Consider the following 15,478-nt stretch of genomic DNA (forward strand, 5'->3'; position numbering starts at 1 on the left):
AAGTTCGAGTTTGATGATATTTTTTTTAAGGTGAACGGCTCTCCCTCGAATTATTCATCGAACAAATTTAAAAGGGCTCATGGTACATAATCAAAAATGTATTATAAAATTTGTTTTTCCCTACTTGGATGGAATCAGAATATTATGTAAATTCATCAAACACCTTACCGTGTTGGAGTTCGAGTTTGATCATTTTTTGATAATCCAACTATTCATATTTTAGTCCGACTAATTTTGAATGTGATCAATTTGATTCTACGGAAATTTACTATTAATCCGAGTTTGAAATCTTGGAAGTTATTAGAGTAAAGGATAATATCATCCATCTAAAATGATATAATAATAAAATATAAATAAATAAATTATTAAAAATATTTTATCGAGAATCATTACTTGTAAACCATCGAGTTAGATATCTTGGTGGCTTGTTACGATGGTCTGTGCGAGATCTAATGGCGTACCATCAAAAACGTGTTGGACGGTTGAGATGTCATGTTCATTTAGCTCAAGATCTTATTTAAGACCATGGGAGCACTCGAAAGCCGCTCTCTAACCGTTCGGCTCTCCTGATCGAAACCCTCGCGACCATTCACGCTCGCTCACCCTCCTTTCTCTTCCCCTCTCCTCTCCATCGATGGCGAGGGAAAGCGGCGACGACGAGGCGTCCATCGAGCGGCAGTTGGAGCTGCAGGTGGAGGAGCAGAAGGAGTCTCTGGCAGCACTCGACGAAGCCCTCGCTGCTGACCCTTCCAATCCAGAGCTTCTATCGGTACGTACTCGACCCTGGAAAAAGGGTCTTTCTTGCTTCACAATATGTCTTTTACTCTCTATCTCTTAGAGTCTAAAAATGTCGATTTGGATTATTAGGAAATGCGATTCTGTATGTGGAATCATGTTCTAGTTTCTCCCTGCTTCCTATTCTAATGTTAGGAAGTGTAATGATTTTAAGAGTAAACTTCTTAGGTGATAATTTCGAACAAAAATAAATAAGCCGTGTATGAATTTCTTGGTATAACCTGGAATAGATTCTTTCTAGAATTCATCTTCTCGGTTACTATGGGATTATTTTTGGGAATTATGCGAACTCATTAATCAAATGTTATTCTTTGTTAGTATTATTTCGTCTCAATAACATGTTCTCATTCTTGTACTTGTTTTTGCCACTATTTGGACTTTGCCAACTATCTATGTTATAATATTGTATGCCCTTGAGATGATGATGCAATGGAAGATCAGTGTTCAATGGTTAATGAATTATGATTGTCTACACTCGTCTATGATTTACTTAGAACAATTTGCAAGAATCATTCTTTTTTTTTTTTGTTTATAACTGACCCACTTAGTGGGATAAAGCTTGGTTATTATTTTTGTTTCTCCTTGCTGGATGCACTCATCCTCGATAAAGCAACAATCCTTTTTATTAGAATTAGACACACTTATGTCTTAGTGTTGTAGTCCGTTATGTATTTTAAACAAGAACATGATGTATTTTAAAACAATTTATTTATGCATTTTTAGTCTTATTCATTTATATTAGGGAAAATTACACCAAAAGTGCATGAACATAACTCTAAATACCTAATTAATATATAATATTAAAACCTATCATTCCACAACACCCACAACGCATTTGCTTCTTGTACCGACTAACAATCATCAATGATTCAATGACCTCCTTACCCACCTAGCTCATATTGTTTGGACGATGCCTTGTATCCAACTACCTTCTCAATTATTATGACTCATGTCTTCTAGTTTTACACTAGAGACATGAACAACATTGTCATTGATATGGAGGTAAAGGTTGGCAAGCCCTTGACCCCAGTCAACAGGGATCCTGGGTGTATGATTTAGGACTTGGTCAGCACGGGAGTTATGTGGTAGTATCCGACTCCATGGGTACTCGAGAGTTGTGAGATCATACTATTTTTCTCCCGACTTGGATATAGTTGCGGATTGACCTATTCTCTCTCGACTCAGACATAGTCGAGAATCAAGTTATTCTTTTTCCTACTCTACGAGTACTCTGGAGTTGTGAGATCGAGCTTACTGTTCTCTCCCTATTCGAACATAGTCACTGATCGAGCTATTCTCTCCGACTTCATTAGTACTCAAAAGTCGTGCGACCAAGCTCACTGTTCTCTCCCGATTCGGATATAGTCGTGGATAGAGCTATTCTCTCCCCGACTCCACGGGTACTCGGGAGTCGTGATATCTTTCCCGACTCGAACATAGTCATGGATTGCTCATTTCCTTTGTCGGGGACGTCGTGGCCACTTATTCTCCCAACTAGGACTCAATCATGATTTGATTTTTCTCCTTAGCCTCGACAGACTTCAACTCATTGTCTTCACACCAAGTCTTATCATATGCATTTCATTTTTTGAATATATATTGTGGTATTCCCTTTCAGCTCTATCTTGAGGTGCTCAGTCACATGGATCTGGACGGTTGTCGAATAGAATACTTGTCTAGTCAGTCGGCCTACACTCTCCTTCGATTAGACTTGAGGGAGATGCTTATAATGCGGAGGTAAGTAAGGGTCCACGTGGCGAGCCCTTGACCCAGTCAAGAGGATCCCAGGTGGCATGCTTCAGAATTTGGTCAGCCCAGGGGTTATATGACAATATCTGACCTTCTGAGTCCATTTGACTTGCCGAGCTGTCGAGTTGCTTAGTCAATTCAATCAGACACAAAAAGACATGGGGCATGAGCCCCACTCCTCCATGATCTCCTCCCCCATGATTTCTTCCCTACCTCCCCATGATCTCTATTGGAATCTCACATTTATAAAAGGTGTACATGCTTTGCAAGAGGGCTCTCTCTCTCTCTCTCTCTCTCTAACTCTATCTTTTGCATTTACCTTTTTCCCTCTATTATCAAAACACCATGCTGACTTAGGCATCGGACTGGGAACCTGAGAGCTCTTTAATGTTTGTTACAAATCGTCGTGCCACCGAAGGAAATCTAAGAAAAGGCTTCAACGTCATCGTTCTTTATGCCAGGGTGGATTTATGCCGCTGGTTCGAAACAATCATCAAGTGCTACTTCTTCTAAAGTCAAAGTCTTGTCTGATTGCCTACCTCTCCATGATCATGGACTTCATCTATACTGCCCAGTAGACTTTGAAGACACCACTGAATGGGCTTGGTTCAAGGCTATTGCCATGGGTTTCACTAAAGTTGCAACTGGTTCATTTTCATGCAAGTGGCATGTTGGCATTTCCTCGAGGATCTATAAGAAGCTAGAAGTTTTGTAGCTTACTCAAAATCGGTAGAGGGTGGGATTCACATGCAGGCACCATATTATAGAGGTAGAGGCAAAATCAAGGAAGGAGCACAAATGTAGAGGAGGTTGGGGGTCGAGGTAGAGGGTTTGAGTGGCAGTTGGGATGTTAATGTGGATGTCATTATGAGAGAAAAGGGGTGGTAGTGGATGGGGGATGGATAAGGTAGGAAAGATACGAGGATTGATCCATAGGAGTGGATGGAAGAAGAGGGGTTGAAGTGTGGAAGCGACCATGGAGGTGGAGGGAGGAGGAGCAGGTGACTCCCAATTTGGTTTTTATTTTAAAATAACTTTTTATAGTTGTTTGCCATTGAGTGAGATACAATTTTCATCAACACGGTGATAGGCACCCTCTAGTTTCTGTAAAATTTTCTATCAAGTTTCTCCTTGTTTTCCATGGAAGTGTTTTTTTTTTTTTTTTTCATTTTTCAAAGATTATATTTTTTTGGTGGCAAAAGGTGGAGCCGTCACCTATCGATACACTCTGGAAGGGGATAGCGCAGACGGTGGACGCATGACATCTTTAGCATAATAGTCAGGTCGATTCTTAGGAACTAACGACTTTGGATTTATCCACCATACGCCTAATGTCTGTGTACTTGCATTTATCACCCTCCATATCCATGGGCCGACACTAGGAGGGCCGTTAATATAGCGGATTTACATTTTTTTTTTTGGGGGGGAGGGGATAAATCACGGGGGCTTATTCAGCCTTAAAAAAAATTGAATATGTTTCTTGTTTAAATATTTATCAGGTATTTGAATAAAATTAAAGTGCTAATCCTTTAATTTACCTTTTATTTTATATTTACCTTCATTACAGTCTTTTCTCTTCTTTGGGTAAGTGTTTGTGCTGTGTGCATGATGTACATTGTCTTTATTGGGCACCATCTTTCTTAGCTGTTTAGTTGCTTCAAATATTCCGTGTAAAATTGTATGATGAACTGTTCTTGAAGTCTGAAAGCTGAATGTCTGGAATTGGACTCCTGATTAGTTAGCCATTGAAAGTCTGTTTCTCAAATAGTTAAAATTGTGAGGAATAAACTTCTTGTCTCGCTATTAACTAATTTAGTTGTTTATTTTCCTTAAGGTTCATGGAGAGCTTCTCATTGCAATCAAGGATGCAGAGGAGGGTCTACTTAACTTGAAAAGGTCACGTTTATTGAGAGAAGCTGATTTGATATTTTTTGGCCAAGAAGCTGGATCAGCAGATGTGGATGTCAAAATAGAGTCTTTGGACTCTAGAGAGGGTAAATCAGAACCACTTGAACCTGAAACCTATTCTTTGGGGTCAAAATGTCGATTTCGGCACATGGATGGACGCTGGTATAATGGTCAGATAGTTGGACTAGAAGGTGCTAAGTCAGCAAGAATTTCATTCCTTATCCCTACATCTGAAAACATGATGGTGTGTACAACTTCTTTTCCTTTCTTCTTTCTCTTTTATACTAGACTGCTTTTTCTTGTCTTCCGTTAATGATGGAGCAGTCTGAATTCTCTACCTGTTTTTGCTTAGCACTTTGCTTTATTTGCTACTCTTGAAGTTACAAATAATAGCCAGACCACGTGACACTTGCATTCCAAGGTTTTTATGTAGCCATGCAACATAAATTATAGGTACAAAACGTTGCCATTACATTTTTTTTTCCTTTTATGGGACTATAAATTAACATTTAGGATTTGTTTGATGATGAGTTCAAACATTTAAATTTGGTAGATATCCCCCACTTTGACCAACAAGGATTCTCATCAAACATTTATGACAAGCTGTTGGTCTTGTCTTCGGTTTGTATTTTTTTTCCGTAAGAACTTGTGCGATATTTGTGTTGCATGGATAGTTTATTTTAGACCAAGGTTCTAAAATTCGCTAAGTGCTAGTTAGGCGCTAGACTAGCGCCTAGCGCCTAGGCGAGGACTAGGCATCACTAGACGGATTTCACGGTATCAACATAAATTACATAATAAATCATATACTCCAACACAATAACATCAAATTTAAAATAAATTCAAAATTACACAACCAAATATCACATATTTATTCTACTTCTTATTCTCCATAAATTTCAATAACTTGTTCTTCATCGGACACAAACTCGATCCTCCTCTTCTTCTTCTCGTGCAAAATCATCCTCATGAAGTTTTCTCACTCTAAGCTTCTTCGGGGTGTAGATTTTCATCTTCTCCACTTGCTTCATCAACCATTTGCCATGTGAACTCGAAACTTAGTTCAACTTTATCATCTTCCTCACCATCCACGATCCAGCCTTGTGCATTTGAAGCATCTTTTGCAAGAAGCATATCAACATTTCTTTCCTTTTTTTTTCTTTTTTGTTTGTTCAACAATCTAGCATTAAATTGGATAAATACTAAATTGTTTAACCTGTTGGCATCCAACCTATTTCTCTTCTTTGTATGAATCTTGAAAAAAAAAAGAGTAAATATTATAGTCAGTAACATGAAACTAATACTTTACTTTAATTAAAGACTTAAAGTTTAAAGCTTACGCCTTCAAATGTACTCCAATTTCTTTCATACCTAGATGAACTTGTAGTTAATGAAAGTATCCTAATGCCACTCTTAGCAAGTTGGGTGTGTGAGCACCATATGTAGTCCACCATGCACATGAATCAAATGTATCATCATTTTTTCACATACGTTTGCTGCCAAAGTTTTTCCAAATAACTCAGTCTTGTCTTTGTATTTTGCATATTCCTTGTTAATTATTGTATTAGAGCTAACTCATTTGCATGCAAAATTTTCATACATTCAAAAATCCCCGTCGCAACTTTCTCATAAAGAGCAATAGAACTATCTTTATAGTAAAAATAGGGATTCAACCAAAATGCAGTGGTATGCAATGATGTATCAAGTCTATCCTTCATTTTTGACTCAATAATCACTAAGATAGGCTGATAATTTGATTCCACGTTGTTTAGGGCCACCTTAATATCTTCTTTAGCTGGAAGAAGCTCCCCATATAGAAACCCTGCTTTCTATCTCTATCTACCAATCAAAGAACTCTTATCAAATGAGCAAATATTTTCAAACAAAGTATCCCACCATTCCAAAAATTCATGTTCATCACAGTAGAGTAAGCTAATTTCTCTTTGTTTGTTTTTGACCATTTACATTTCTCCCACATATCAGTTGTAAACATGACCCTTAAACTAGATTTTTTTTAATTAAACTTTGCAATGTGAGAAAATTTGATGCAAATCTGGTAACTCCTAGCCAGACTATGTCTACTTCTTTGTGAAACTTCTCATCGATGACAAAGTCTTATGGTGAGCATGAATGAAAATGGTAAAAGACTTGGTTTGCTCAGTAACTTTTTTATATCGTGGAAGCTTGCCAATACTTTCAAACATGAGATTAACATTGTGATTTGCATATGAATTCCAAAAGATCTCAGGTCGCTTTTCGCTCATCAATTAACTACAACCATATTATTGGTGGCAGTGTCTGTTACAATTTGAATAATATTCCGAACTCTTACTTGTTCAACACACTTGTCAACATACTCAAAAATAAGTTCAATTGTATGTGCCTCGTCTGAAGACTCTTATAAACTCTAAAAATGTAGTACCTGTTTGCAATTAATACACAAATTTAAGATGCTTCTTTTTCTATCACTGCATGCATTTGTCATGATCGAGCATCCATTCTTTGTGCATTCTTCATGTTTCTTTAGCAGTTGCTTTGTTCTTTCAACTTCAACTTTCAACTTTCAACGGTGGCTTCCTAAACTAATATTGAGTTGGAGGCTTGAATCCTGGTCCAAATTGACCCACTGCCTCCATTAGTTGCTTGAAGCTATCATTATCAACGGTATTGAAGGTGATTCTATTTTTATAAATCATTCTTCCAACATATTGTTGAACTTGTTGAGTTCTCTTTTTGAAAAGAGTTTCATTTATATTTTTTTTGGCGAAATACTTTACTCCCATTGGAACCTATATTTTCTCGAGCAATTACCTATGCATATCTATCCATGGGGCCAAGTGGAAGAAGTTTTTTAATTCTATCTATTCCTTCAATTTTTATACCTTCTTCTTTATCTAGAGAAATAGTTACCTCTACTCGACAACTTTCTTCTTCCATTATTTTATTCCTCTTTTTATTCCTCCCTTCTAAAATGGTTTGTATGCACTTATTTTTATCTTCTTAAAATGCTTTTCCACAATTAAATGCATTTCCAGATATATTTTCTATGTGCTCCTTGATCCTATACACTCCCTGACATCGTTTTTTTCACACAACTTACATTTAATTTTATCGAGATTCTTAGGATGAATCAACATCTCATACTCCCATCCAATGTCATTTGACTTTTTCTTAGGAATTTCATATTTGGGTTGAGTGACGGATGCCGTTGAAGATGGATTGCTTGCCATTATAATTGTGATAACTGAAAAAGTGATTTAAGAATAAATTTAGAATATAAATATGTAAAAAAATATTCATATAAATCAGTAAAAAAAAATATATATCAGAATATAAATGTGATTTATATAATTAATAAAATTTATTAGATTTTTTTAAATTTTAAATATAAAATTATGATATAAATATGGTTTATATGAATTAATATGATTTATTAGAATATTTTAATTTTAAATATAAAATATCAGAATATAAATTAATTAATAATATTTATTAAAAAATTTAAATTTTAAATATATTTTTTATATAGTTCATTGGGATAATTTAATTAGGGTGTATAAAAGTCTATTCGAATTACCCTATTTAAGTGAGGAGTTATTGAATTAAATAAAGAATAAATAAGTTTCGTGGCACTGAATGCTTGCGAGTCGCGTCCAGTCGTGGCAGACGTGTTCCCTGATGCGTTCGGCGGCCCCGAACACGTCCTGCAACGCCGGAAGTGTCGCGGGAGGTAAAAAAATTAGTGCATAAAATAAATTATTGAAAAACTTATCGATCGTCGTGCAGATGCTTCCGGAGGAGGCGAGAGGAACTGGTGTGAGCAGATGAATCTAATAGAATTTAGGGCTTTAAATGAAAAAAAAATCAAAATTTCCGCCCATCACCTTTTAGGTGCAGTTGCCGACCGCCGAGCGCCTAGGTGGCTGCCTAGGAGCGAGTTTTAGAACACTGTTTCAGATGATATATTTTATCTGTTTAATGTGCAAATGTTGCATTGGTTTTTTTTACAGAGTTACTGATTTCTCCCCATCCATTTTGTTTGTGCAGTTCCCATGTAGAATACTTTATCATCGGTGTTCGGCTGGCCTATCATATTAGCACCTTTTCAGTAGAGTTACTTTGTGATTTTCTTTCTACCAGTGGATTATTCTATCTAGTGGTGATGTTAATGCTTGAACTTGTGTAAACGAGTGAAAAATGCAGGGACCTTAGTAAAGGCTTACGTGACCATTTTTAATTAACATCTTTTTTTATTTTATTTGCAATTCTTGCCTTCATTTTCAAGCATTCATGTTATAATTTTTCCTATGGCTGCACCTTGGTGGGGAAGAATGGCGTGAATAGCTCATTAACATATTCAAAATTGTTGAAAATTTCAAAGTTGTCTATGCCATTTAAATTTTTTTAAGTTGTTATATTTTCTAATTGGTAGGGAAGAGAATATCTTTCTTAGGTTTTTAAAAGTTGTTTACTTTTTAAGAAAAAGTCAATTAGGTTCTTTGTTGAAATAAGTTGAGTTATTATTTTATGAAAAATGAGGCTTATTGTAGGACTATAAATGATGTTAGCATGCTGTGTTTGGACAAATTTTAGTTAGTAAAGAAATCTCCTTTTAAGGCTCTAGATTAAAATTTATATCAAAATTTCTTCATGGTCGATACTTGTACTCATTTGCTTATTTTTTCCAAATGTTTTTATGAGATGAGAGTTCAATTTATTGTTGCATCAGTTAGTATAAGAGTCAATTGGCAAAATCCTTGCTCTTGGGACTATGGTGCAGTAGTTAGACCGCAAAGTGTGGATCACAGGAATCTTAGGACCGAGACGTGGTGAATTTCATGAGTTTTTTCCTCCAATGGGTAGCAGACCAGAGAAAGCCACCACGAGCATCTCTCGATTTATCCTGATGGGCAGTCGGAAACTTTCGTGAGGCCGGATCGGTCATCCCAGAATGCCAACTAAAAAAAAAAGAGTAAAATCCTTAAGCTTTTGTGCCACCCTCATCCAGCTCCTTACTCTCCTTGGATCACTCTAAGTCACTTCCATCTGCAAGAAAAAAATCAAAATAAGAGCGAGAAACTCTCAAAATTGAAAAAACAAGAAAGTTGCCAAAAAAAAAATAGTGGAAATAGAAGAGCAATATAGAAAAAAAGGAAAGGAAAAGAAAATAAGAAAAGAGAAAATTGTAGTTTCCTCTCCACGTTTGGATTGACTCTCCAATATCACAATATAGATTATTGGATTCTATGTTACTCAATATGGATATTTGATATGATTGTCTTTCTCGATGTCTGATGCATGTTTTTTTTCCAAAATGGGTACGCAACTCGGTAGTAAAAAGTCCAAACCTTGGACATAGGTTATGGGCGTTGGGGACACTCATGTCTGAAGACACAACATACTAATATGGTTACATATTTAAGGCTTAATATTTTGTTATTTAGTAGAGGTTGATTTGTAGCTAACTGGACTCTCTTCCGGTTCAATTAGAGGATTCATGAATTCCCAAGGCTTAAGATTAGGCTTGAATTGGGTTCAGTTTGAACATCAACTAGGGCCGAATCAGGTGTTTATTAACTGATCCAAACCTGAACCAGTTCAAAACTGGTCTGGTTCAGCAGAAGGAATTTTTAGGGTTCATTGATGTTATGAACAATAGAGTTTTGCTGCTACAACTTTCCCACCCTTTGATGTCTCTCCCCTCGTCAGTCTGTTACCAACGTCCTCCCATCCTCCCATGCAGATGCTGGGAAGCTAATGCTATCCTGTCCTTTGCAAGAAGAGCTTCAGCACTTTGTTCCTTCATGCTGCAGCAACAAAGTTAAACTCTGCCAGTTCCTCTTTTCTTTGCAACAAAGTTAAACTCCTCCACCTCCTCTTTGCTTCGTCTTGCATTTCTTCATATTTTATTCTCTTATGCTCCTTTGTCCTTTCTCTCATCAATTCACCTGAGGAAATGGATGAGTCTGTCTGCTTCGTTGGACTTGTTTGTGATACTTGTACCCGTATTGAATTGTGTCGACACAAGTACAAGAGGGAGAAGCAGCAAGTTTGGATTCAAGTTTCAGGTCTCATTTGATGGGTAGAAGGGTCTCGTGTGACGTCCACTTCATGTGTACTAAAAGATCAGTTTTTTGCCGATTCTCCATGCCCCACTTTGAAAAAATAATCACGTGTTTGACATCTAGATCCCTACATGTGCTGGATAATGCTGCTCAAGTTCTGAATTATATAGGTCCTGTTGACTTGAAATTCTTTCATATAAGAGGAATGCAGAACCTTTCATAGAGTGAAATAAACTTTCAATGGATCTTGAACTATTATGGTGGCTTTATATCTTGCAACTTGCAATGTCGCCTTCAATGTGATCAGTGGAAGGGAAGTATCAAATAATGGTGTAAACTTATCCTCCGTAATTTAGTTTTCTATCACAGTATTTCTTATTGTACATATGTGATAACTAGAAGCCTCAGACTACTTCCTGATTAGCAGCACTAACTAATACAAGTACACCCAAGTGCAGATGTGCAAGTTCTTCCTACAGCAAAGATGTCGCTTTGGTAGTAACTGCCGCTTATCACATGGTATGTTATTCAAGGATTATGTGATTCATATCCTCATTCTTGCCATAGCTTTTGATTAGAATATATGGGTACTTGGTGTGATGTGTTATCCTGACAAATTTATCAGTTTATTGTTCAACAATGGAAACCTGGATGTTATGTTTGTTTTGTGATATACTAGGAGTCAGAGCAAAGATGGCCATCTAATTCTAATATAAACTGATTGGCAGGATTTGTTATTCCAGTTGCATCACTGAAGAACTACATTCCAACTTCATGGAATCAATCTATGGTAGGATCCAGCATTTGGGCTGCCCCTGTCAATATTTCTGGATTATGGCAAAAAGCTGAGCTCCAGTCATGGGATGATGAACTCAAGATAGCTCAAGTTGTTTTCCAACACGATGGGAGCTCTCTGAATCTGACAAGTGACTCTGTCTCTGTATCAGAGTATGCTGAATTGAGTGATGATAATGAGGACGATGACTTCAGCTCTGAAGGTTATGGTTCAAGTGAAGAAGAGGAGGATACAGACAGTGGAAATGACTACCAAGGTCTAGGCTTTTTGGATCCTACAACATTACAGAGAGGAGTTCAAACTGAGATTCCTGTGTTTGCAAAATGGGAGCATCATACACGGGGTATTGCTTCAAAGATGATGGCCAGCATGGGCTATCAGGAAGGGATGGGACTTGGTGCATCAGGCCAAGGAATACTTGATCCAGTCTCTGTCAAAGTTCTTCCACCAAAACAATCTCTTGACCATGCTTTTGCTAATGATAAGGACAAAAGAAGGTTAGATCAGGGCAAGAAACGTAGCAGGGGTGGCAAGAGAAAGCGTGAAAGACAGTATGCAGAAGCTGTCCGGGTTGCCAAAACCAAAGAGGAGCTAGGACCAGATGTTTTTAGCTTCATCAATAACCAATTGGCAGGGCAACAAGATGTTGTAGATGATTCTGCTAATAGAAGTAAAAAGGGTACTGGTGATGGCGAACAATCTGCCAACAGGCAGGACAGACGCTCATTGGTAGCTTATGATGATGAAGTAAAAGAGTTGAGAATCAAGATCGAGAAGCTCAAAGAGATGGTAGATCGCAACCGTAAGGATAAGGCAGTGCATGAAGCAGCCTTGAGAAAACTGAATGAAACACGTAGGGCTCTGGCAGATGTACAGGCTGCTCATGCTGCGGCCTCCAGTGCTGTTGCCAACAAGGAGAAAGAGAAAAGGTGGCTTAAATTCTGATGTTGCTTTGACCTAATTCTTTCTCTTCATGCAAATGCTGAGAAGACTACACTAAGGGGGAAGAAGAGTGCATGTACCTGGAGATTTTATTATTACCAATAGAAGAAGGAATTGGTCCCTACTTCACAGGATCTATATCTTTGTTCTTTTGATTGCTTCATCATGTAAATATTTTGCCCCCTAATGTTTTCGCAAGGATATGATAGCAACTAGAAATTGTCTGTGTTTAAAGTTTAATACTAATACATGAGCATCATCACTTTCTAGTAGCAGGGAAATTTCTCTTTTAGTAGGGAAATTCCTTTCATTTAAAGCATGGTTCTTAATATGAATGTAGAGGAGATGATATTATGAGAATGAACTTATTGGTGAGCCATGTTCCCATGAACATGTTAACCCAAAATTTCTCTGTAAGGAATTGATTGATTGGAATCAATGTGATTGATTAGTCAGTCTATTGGATGTTTGCTTTCTGTTTAGGATATTGTGACTGTTTCGCTGCCCCTGAAATGAAATAGCCTGAAGCATCCAAAGGCCAAATTGCAGAATTTTTGTATGTGGGAATCATACTGGTGAATGAATGTTACAAGTTATTCTTGTGTTTGACACAGATATTCCAAGTATGGTTTCGTATGAAGTGAACTGCCCTCCAACGCTCAATACATTTTGGCTTCACAGATGTGGTTCGTGAATTTGATCAAAGCTTTCAGAGTTGACATGGGACCGATCTCTAGAATATTCATTTCTATTGGGATTCAAAATCTAATCCTCTTTTTTTTAGATCATTATAAGGTAAAACTTCATATATATTTTTATATTTTATGAGGTTCAGTCATGACAAGTGGAGGAAATAATATGAAATCCAGGTAACTCTTCATTATAGAATGAACTGAGGAATATATTATGAGCTAGTTGAGGGTTATAATATGTTAGGATCTATAGAAATAATTTATTATCATCATGAAAAATATTTTATTTTATTTTGTGGGATTCAGTGTGTACAGTTAAGCTTATAGGGCATTCTAAGTTTGTCATTTATTGTAGCTCCTACCTAACAACTATCTTGTAGCTTTTACCTAACAATAATCAATCTAAGGATCTATCGCCATAGAAACTTTGCAATCTTCTATGGACTCTCAAAGTTACAGTGCCCAAATGGTGTGCTCCTGTTGACCCCTGTGGGCTGAGAGAAACTCTTTGATCCATTGTACTCGACTCAAAGAAACTCTTTATGATTGATCCATTATATTCATCTCTGTAGTTAATCATGGTGATTGGCTTTTCTAATGCATTCTCCTCGAAGGAACTCTTGTGATATCCATTCATAACCCATTGCAAATTAAAGGACCCTAATGGTTGGCATATTGTGGTGTCTTTAGACCCATGGATCCATGTTTTACAACCCCTTCGGTCTTGTTCTAATCTCTCACACTCACTCACATGTGCTCCTCTTTATACTCCTTGTCTTAAAGACGTCCCTTTGAGCCATCTTCTGATCACTTGTTGCCAAAGAACCCTAACATTTAGAAATGGCCTTAGTCATTAATATTTCAATTGAGTGAATATATTTTTCAGTCTATTAATGTTTGAGTCGATTAGCTAGTCAACTTAGGATAAATGAAAAGGGATTAGAAGGTTTATTTGCCTTTATAAACTAGTTGACTAGTCATTTGACTGATACATGAGCAGTGATAAATGATAGTTTGAGTCGACTAATACTTTGAATAGTTGATCAATACTATCTTGAGTTGATTAAATAAATAATTTTATTACAATAAAATGGTTAATTTGTTGCATAGTTGACTGATGACATCTTGAGTCCACTCATGAAAGAGTTGGGTGGCTGCAATATAATTGAACAATTAATTGTCACAACAATGACAATCTAGGAATTTTACGGAAGATTAGTCAATTTATGGCATAGACAACCAATGGCCGAGGTCATTAAAATGGCGGTTGCAAGACTAAGAGAGATTATGAAAACGTTGGTTGCAAGACAGAGATTAGTTAACTAGAAGCATAAAAAAGTCTACTAAAACAGAATAGATATTTTATAGGTTGATGACTTGATTGAATTCTATATAGTGGGGCTTAGAGGTTACGAATATTCATGATTTGATCTCCAACTATAGTCTATTTATAGAGATTTTTCATAAAATGGGATACGTAATTACATGCTACTGAGCTTCTAGGCCGTCCGCCACGAGCGTTTTAATTTGTCTCAAGTTCAGTTACCTGGTTCAACATTTTGGCCCCAAGGTTACGGTGCAATGAAAAGACACTAAGTTATCATCTAGGTACTCGCGGCTTAATTCCCAACTACGATGCATTTATATGATTTTTTCCTTCAAATGAGATGTGTAACAATGGGATGCTAGGTTTTTAGATCATCGGCCACAAGTACTTTTCAATTTACTTTTTTAATGGCAAGTGAAAATTTTTTATAAAATTGAATTGGTCATCCTATATTCAATGTTATCTTCTTGATTATTTTTTAGAGGCAACGAATTGATTGATTCAAAGTGTTCATATTTCTGCTAGTTTCTTTAGTCACAACTCCATTCTCTAACTCAAATTGTAATCCTCTGTTTTGTCATAAGTACTCTTCTAAATAAAAAATTAAAATTAAAAAAAAACAAGGCTATCAAAGGGGTTTCTATAGGATCGTCAGATGCTGCTAGAGGGGTGGAGGGTGAGTACATGCTCACCTCTCTTGCATTCTTTTCTCTACAAAATTAGTTATGCCACAGAAAACATATATTGTTACAATGGATAAGTGTGACTAGAGGGGATGAATAATCAATCACAATTTGATTTATCTTCATTCTCTTCTACAATGAGTTATCATAGCATAATATAAAAACAAACAATAACTCAATACAAGAATGTAATGTTAGTGCAAGGAGTATCATATAATTGAACCTAATTTTAATATTGAAAAAAGGGTTCAAAGTTAAACTATATTATAATTTAACAAGATTGATCAAGTGTGCATGTAGCTAAGAGGAAAGCCCTAGTAGGTGAACCAGATACTAGACAAAGGAAAGTTCTAGCAGGTTAACTAGACCAGATATTAGGTAAAAGTAACAGGCTTGGTAGATCGCGGATACCAAGCGGAAAGTCTAGACGGATTAGCGGATCAGACGTCTAGCAACTTGATGGGTCAACGAGGACCAAACATCAAAAAAAGCCCTAGGGTCAAAGGATGAGATGCTAAATA

General features: G+C 36.7%; 1 protein-coding gene across 1 annotated transcript; it reads left to right on the forward strand.

Moving 5' to 3' along the window:
• The first annotated feature begins 550 nt into the window (after positions 1 to 550).
• LOC122026965 (zinc finger CCCH domain-containing protein 18-like) lies at positions 551 to 12,724 on the forward strand. The gene is made up of 4 exons (XM_042585733.1): positions 551 to 769; positions 4,379 to 4,696; positions 10,976 to 11,036; positions 11,246 to 12,724. Exons 1-4 carry the CDS (start codon positions 635 to 637, stop codon positions 12,256 to 12,258), a joined length of 1,527 nt encoding a protein of 508 aa, XP_042441667.1. The 5' UTR covers positions 551 to 634; the 3' UTR covers positions 12,259 to 12,724.
• The last annotated feature ends 2,754 nt before the right edge of the window (positions 12,725 to 15,478 follow it).

This window comes from Zingiber officinale, chromosome 10A (genome assembly GCF_018446385.1).
Source record: "Zingiber officinale cultivar Zhangliang chromosome 10A, Zo_v1.1, whole genome shotgun sequence".
In the NCBI taxonomy this organism is placed as follows: domain Eukaryota; kingdom Viridiplantae; phylum Streptophyta; class Magnoliopsida; order Zingiberales; family Zingiberaceae; genus Zingiber; species Zingiber officinale.

What these genes read in the sequence shown, in the direction of transcription:
- LOC122026965 (XM_042585733.1), top strand. Translation starts at nt 635, where the DNA reads ATGGCGAGGGAAAGCGGCGACGACGAGGCGTCCATCGAGCGGCAGTTG. An exon ending in CTACATCTGAAAACATGATG is followed by an intron (nt 4,697 to 10,975) that starts GTGTGTACAACT and finishes ACCCAAGTGCAG; the next exon opens with ATGTGCAAGTTCTTCCTACA. An exon ending in TAACTGCCGCTTATCACATG is followed by an intron (nt 11,037 to 11,245) that starts GTATGTTATTCA and finishes ACTGATTGGCAG; the next exon opens with GATTTGTTATTCCAGTTGCA.